The sequence below is a fragment of the Lampris incognitus genome, chromosome 4, assembly GCF_029633865.1.
Source record: "Lampris incognitus isolate fLamInc1 chromosome 4, fLamInc1.hap2, whole genome shotgun sequence".
Classification (NCBI taxonomy): Eukaryota; Metazoa; Chordata; class Actinopteri; order Lampriformes; family Lampridae; genus Lampris; species Lampris incognitus.
This window is the reverse complement of record NC_079214.1, coordinates 44,183,684-44,189,716: the sequence shown is the minus strand read 5'-3', so window position 1 is coordinate 44,189,716 and position 6,033 is coordinate 44,183,684. Positions and strand designations below refer to the sequence as shown.

At 43.7% G+C, this 6,033-nt stretch overlaps 1 protein-coding gene across 1 annotated transcript in view; it reads right to left on the bottom strand.

The window, feature by feature from the left end:
• Positions 1 to 407: 407 nt before the first annotated feature.
• The window catches only part of LOC130111626 (USP6 N-terminal-like protein), a 28,215-nt gene continuing 22,589 nt past the window's right edge, over positions 408 to 6,033 (bottom strand). The window contains exons 8-14 of the mRNA XM_056278868.1: positions 5,767 to 5,815; positions 5,038 to 5,158; positions 4,569 to 4,663; positions 4,324 to 4,389; positions 3,508 to 3,607; positions 2,946 to 3,098; positions 408 to 2,203 (exon numbers count right to left, since the gene is read on the bottom strand). Coding sequence (XP_056134843.1) covers positions 1,542 to 2,203; positions 2,946 to 3,098; positions 3,508 to 3,607; positions 4,324 to 4,389; positions 4,569 to 4,663; positions 5,038 to 5,158; positions 5,767 to 5,815 — 1,246 coding nt within the window. The 3' untranslated portion in view covers positions 408 to 1,541. The remainder of the gene's footprint in view (positions 2,204 to 2,945; positions 3,099 to 3,507; positions 3,608 to 4,323; positions 4,390 to 4,568; positions 4,664 to 5,037; positions 5,159 to 5,766; positions 5,816 to 6,033) is intronic.

Genomic DNA, 6,033 nt, shown 5'->3' with positions numbered 1-6,033 from the left:
TTATCAATATGTATGAGTTACATGATTTGTTCTCGGGGTACGTTGATATGCAAATTACAATATATAATCCAATCAGCTCTCTGTCTTTTAAAGGCTTATGGACTATTGTCCCCACTCTATAACGGAGACAATACAAATGATTATCTTCCCTGATTGTGTCTTCTCCATTCATGTTGTTTTAGAGTTTCATGATCCATTCGCTACTCATACTCGCAACACTTTGGCGTTCACAGGCGTATGTTAATATACACAACAAAAATTAAATCACTATTCACCCAGAACCCTTAATTTACGGAGGGGGGGGCAGTGCTTGTCAATGCTTTGCATACCAAACTTAGATTTTTTTTAATTTTCACATATGTAGGAGGAAACTGCAGAGAACTACACTGGATTCGTTGAATCTTTTTTGAATTTTTAATTTTGTTTCAGATTCAAAAGTGCATTAGAGATTAGCAATATCTGAGAAGAGAGTTTTAGAAACAGTGATCCTCTGCTGCGAGCCTTTGAGAGGTTTGATTTCAAAGGCTGGACATTATCCAACAACTTGTACCACTTTCTGTGCCAACACAGAAAAAAACATGCTTTACCTAACCTAGCCACGAGAGGGCAATGTTTACTATTTCTAATCATGGCGCATGGAGCTAACCACGGACATTAGCTCAAATGTATTGCTAACTTCAGACAGGAAACATGGGCCTGACTCTTACCTATAGACTCTACAAATTCTATATTTAAAATACACTTCAAATACATTGTTGAAAGCCAATATTTTACATCCAATGTCTTATAATCCATCTCAAAAGGATAATGAAAGAAATAAGAATAATATTTTCATCTTACTCTTCATTGCAGAAGCTCAAAATGCTCCACAGCACATTTTAGTTGCTAAAACATTGAACCTATGACTGATCACTGGAAATGACCCAGATCATGCCTCCCTATGAGCATAAACAATAAATTATTGACCTATAAAACCATACATTTATTTAAAATTGTCTGAACCCCTCTTCAATAGTTTACAATCATAACAGTGAGCCAGCTCACTGAGGAAACTTGTATGCTGTCAGAGCGTTTCAAATCCTATACATTATCTGAATGTTATTTTTGTCCCATTATGTGTCATGCCTTACTTTCTCTGTCACTGCAGTGATCAAAGTAGACAGCATCAATACCAAATCTGAAGCAGATCCAAATAAGGCATCTTAAGTACAAAAAATAAAACCATGACTCTGGTAGCAAACATTTTACAAAGGCTGACCTAGCTAAAACATATTGTTCGAAGACAAAACATTACAAAGCTACAAAAAAAATTTGTTCTCGTCCTAAAGGATGATAATGTCTTGCTGTCTTCCACCATGTAGCAAGTTCTCAACTCTCTTTGCTCTAATGAACAGTGAAAAAAATGGCAGTGGTTGTTGCATGTTGTCTGGACTTTTTATTTAGACAGGATCAGATGTAGATGTGCTGTAGAGTCCTATAAGGTTTCCATTGGACCAGCAGATGGCAGTGACACAACCTTTGTAGCTAGGCTCCCTCTATGCCTATTCAGAGCCCCCATCTGTGTCCTGGGCCCTCTTCTTATCAACAGCCAGAACAGAGGCATGTTCCAACAACTGGGCCAAATAGCTGTCCTCTCCCCTTTCTGCCACTGACCGGCTCTCAGACCGAGGAAGGCCAGACATTTGCAGGGCATCCTGGACTATGGGTGCCGAGAGAGTTCTCGGGACCATGCAGGGCAATTGGACAGTAGGGTCATCTCTGTTTTGGTCTGAATGTGTGTCTTTTTTCTGTGTCATTGACTGATTTTCCCTAGTAACCTCTGGGTCAAGTACAGCCCCATCCCTCCCCTCTCTATGGTCTGGTAAGTGTGGGTTGGATGACTTTAACCCATGTTCCTTTATAACCGCTGGCTCACTCCTGGGTGGTTGGTAAGGGGGAGGCCCTGTTAGTGGGGAGCCATCCGGCGTGAGGGGGGCTTGACTGTGGATGATAATGGGGTTCGGTGAAGGCAAGGGGGCCTCCAGATCCCTGAGGTCCTTGGAAGGGCTCTGGTCAGGGGATACGGTGTCTGGGAGATGAGGGATTATGTGGAGACCAAAGCCTGCTCTGGCTGATGATGACTTCCCTCTGGGGCAGCGGAGTGGACTCAGCAGCACTGGGGGCTCTTGGCCTAAGGGCTTACGGGGTAGTTCCTCAGGTTTCCCTAGAAAAAGTCAAATATTTACCACAAGTATAATGTTTTATTGTGCATAATGGTGGCTATATGAGATTGTGGCAGGCAGAATTTGGCTTGGGCACTGGTAAGGAGTCAGGGAGAATGAAGAGCCGTTCATAAACCAACACCTGTGTGTAATTAAAGGTGCAATGTGTAATTTTTTCCTTAATGCTGACCTCTATCATTCATCAACATGAATAACAACTCCAAATCTAAATAAACATGTGGTTTGGTGCTTCCTCAAGAGGGCTTTCGATCAACAATAAAAACACTCTGCCGACCCAGCTTTAGGGCATGGAGAGGGAAGTGAGTCATTTACTGAACAGATTTTATTTCAACCACTGCCACTCGGCAATCATTTTTAAATTAAATTCAAATTGGAAAATTATATAATGGTGATTGTTGCACATTGCCAAGCTATAGTTTGTGTTATTACACTTTTTTTGCACATTTTAGGCTGCTCTAAAATGTGTATATGTATAGGGCCATGGTACTCAATAATCAGAGTCATGTGTATCCAGACTCTTATTCCAGCTCCACGCTACATCTGATTTCACTTATCAATACACCTTCAAGCAGACAGGGGGAGGACGGAATACTAAACTCAGCCAGTGTAGGGTTGGGTTGGAAAAGAAAAAAAAGGCTGCACATGACTGTGTACCACCGGCTTCGACGATATACTGTATGTGTGTGCCGAAAGAGAATTTCATTAAAGGCAGCCTGCTGTTACCTGGGGGGGGAAGGTCGAGCTTCATCTTGCGGAGCTCGGCCATGGAGTTCTGCAGCTGCTCTATGATGACATCATCACTGTGGAAGAAGGTCTGAGCGATCCTCTCCTGCAAGAACTCCCTGAGCTCCTCCAGAGACATTTTCAGAAGACGCTCTGTGCATGCACACAAACAGACAAAGACACATGCACACACATTCACACACAGATGCAAAAACACATGCATGCATGTACAGGCATGCAGACACAGACATAAAGAAACACACACAGGATTCAAAAACACATAAACACGTGGATTCACATCCATCACACATACATACAAACACACACAACCCCAAAGAAATGACTAAGCATTTGTACTTCTTATGGCATTTTAATCTTGAAATGTTTCATGCAAGCAAGCCACCAAATCATATCCCTTGTAATGTGTGAATTTCCTTGGATATCATAAAAAGATTGTGGTTCTGATGTGTTAGATTCACTGAAAATGACCTCTAGTCATGTTTACTGAAATAATAACACACATCTCTTAGCAGTGTTAAGCAAGTCCCTCTCCTGTGCTTACTGGCGTGTATTTTCAGGATGGTGTAGGACATGGCAGTGAGCAGCCTCTCTCCCTCCAAGATAAAGATGTCCCACAGGCGAAGGGTCAGGGTGAATGGCGTCTAAGGGAAACAAATCACAAAACATACTTTACACTCCATTTTGGATCGTTTCTTCACCAGCAAAGGTTCACGTATCTACGACTGCCTTCACCGCTGGATCTAGCTGGAGTCAGGAGGTTTGTGTGGTGCTTTCCCAGACCAGTGAAACCCACAGACCCATCTCTGCAGTGGGACTCAGCAGGACAGAGAAGTGCTGACAGCGGACTAGCCCGGCCAGACCGCCACCACCACAGGATTGTGTGTCTGCATGTAGGAGACTAATAGCAGTTTAGCCTAACAACTGCTAGTGTTCAGCTCTAATGTCGCGTAGCTCCGACAAGATCGGTCTTTCTTTCCGTTCTTACCACACAAAATAATAGAGATTCAATAATATACAATGATAAACAGATTATAAGAATTGAAAGAAACTAATTTGATCTACAAATTCACTACAGATAAGGATTAATTCAAATCTGAAGAGCTGAAAATGAGAAGGTAAGAATGATGAGAGACGAGAGCTAGGTGAGAGGAGTTCACATTCACACCACACACACACACACACACACACACACACACACACACACACTCTCTCTCTTATCCCATGCATAGGTTAATGCTTGGCTTTGTTTTAAGAGGAGTAACTCAATTTCTTGCTCTCATGTAAAGCGTATTGCATTGCATTGCATTAGTTTATCTGAATCTTTCTGTACAAGTAAAGTGTGAAGATCCATTCTCACCCTGTCAATGAAGCACTGAAGGAACCATTTTGTGCAGTAAATCCCTGCTGACATCTGCTCTCTGTCCTAGAGAGCGATAAATGGATAGGGAGTGAGAGAGTTAGTGCACATCCTCAAAACAAAGATTAAGACAGCCTGGAGTCATTCCATATCAAAACGCTGTTTTGGCCGTGCTGTAACCACAATTTTATTTTGTTTCAAAACTATGAAATGTGATTGCATAACCAGCTAGGCTGTGATCTCACCAGATGCTTCTTCAGCTTGGGGATGAGTTTGGAGATAATCTGATCGTGGTGTGTCTGGAATCTCTGCAGTTTTGGGAACCCAGGGATGAAGAAACCTTTCAGGGAAAAGAACAGGGGCTAATTTAAATCTCACTTAACAGCACGCTAATCTGTGCACTGCTTAAAAAGTGCAGCCATCCATCCAGTCACTATATTTGTCTAAACTGCAAAGTAGAGTCTAATTCACATAACGTGTGTGTTTGGACTGCAGGAGGAAAACCAGAGTGCCCGTAAGCAACCCACCAAAACCAAGAACCGTCTTGCTGAAGAGGCTACTGTTAGACAGTAGAGCTAACGTAAGAGATAATGATCCCGCCACCCCTTAATCAGCCCAGTCTAATCCATCGATGACTCACAGGTGCCTGTGTTGTGTGTGCATTGTGATCACTCGGCTGTGTGGAAGACATTTTTCTGCAGGCAACTGTCTTACCATGCATGGCATGTTTCTGGTCAGTCAGCAGCTGCGACAGGGCCCAGAAGGCATCTTCCTCATTCATGTATATGAGTAGCAGGGCAGCGATCTGACTCATTCCCTGACAGTAGCTCACCTCCTTGGGGCAAAGGTCAAATGGCAGGGGTCAGAGTCTCCATCCAAAGTCCAGAATCTAGAATTCTGTAGTTCTTGTTTATTTTTTTGTTTTTATATTAGCTGAATACATTTTCTTTTATTTTTTTCTCCCTTTTCCCCCCCAATTGTACCCGTCCAATTACCCCACTCTTCTGAGCCATCCCGGTCGCTGCTCCACCCTCTACTGATCCGGGGAGGGCTGCAGACTACTACATGCCTCCTCCAATACACGTGGAGTCGCCAGCCACTTCTTTTCACCTGACAGTGAGGAGTTTCACCAGGGGGACGTAGCGCATGGGAGGATCACGCTATTCCCCCCAGTTCCCCCTCCCCCCCGAACAGGTGCCCCAACCGACCAGAGGAGGCGCTAGTGTAGCGATCAGAAGACATACCCACATCCGGCTTGCCACCCGCAGACACAGCCAATTGTGTCTGTAGGGATGCCTAACCAAGCCGGAGGTAACACGGGGATTTGAACTGGTGATCCCCGTGTTGGTAGGCAACAGAATACATGGCTACGCTACCCGGACGCTCCCAGCTGAATACACATTTTTAAGGTTGGGTGTGGTGAAGGAAAAAGCTGTCACTCACTGTGTTGTAAACTGAGTATGCAGAAAGGACATGGAACAGAGACTGCTGCCTGTGAGGACAGGAGAGGTGGTAAACAAGGGGAGGGGACAGGAGAGGATAGCATTGGCATAGGGAAGAAAAGGGGGGAGGAAAATAATAAATTGTATATATTGTACAAAGTTTGAAATTGAATCCATTTCAAAATAGAACATGCTCAACAGGAGGCTGTGGTGCTGCCACAAAACACAGAAACCATGATGTGTGAGTCATGTCACACGAATACACAAT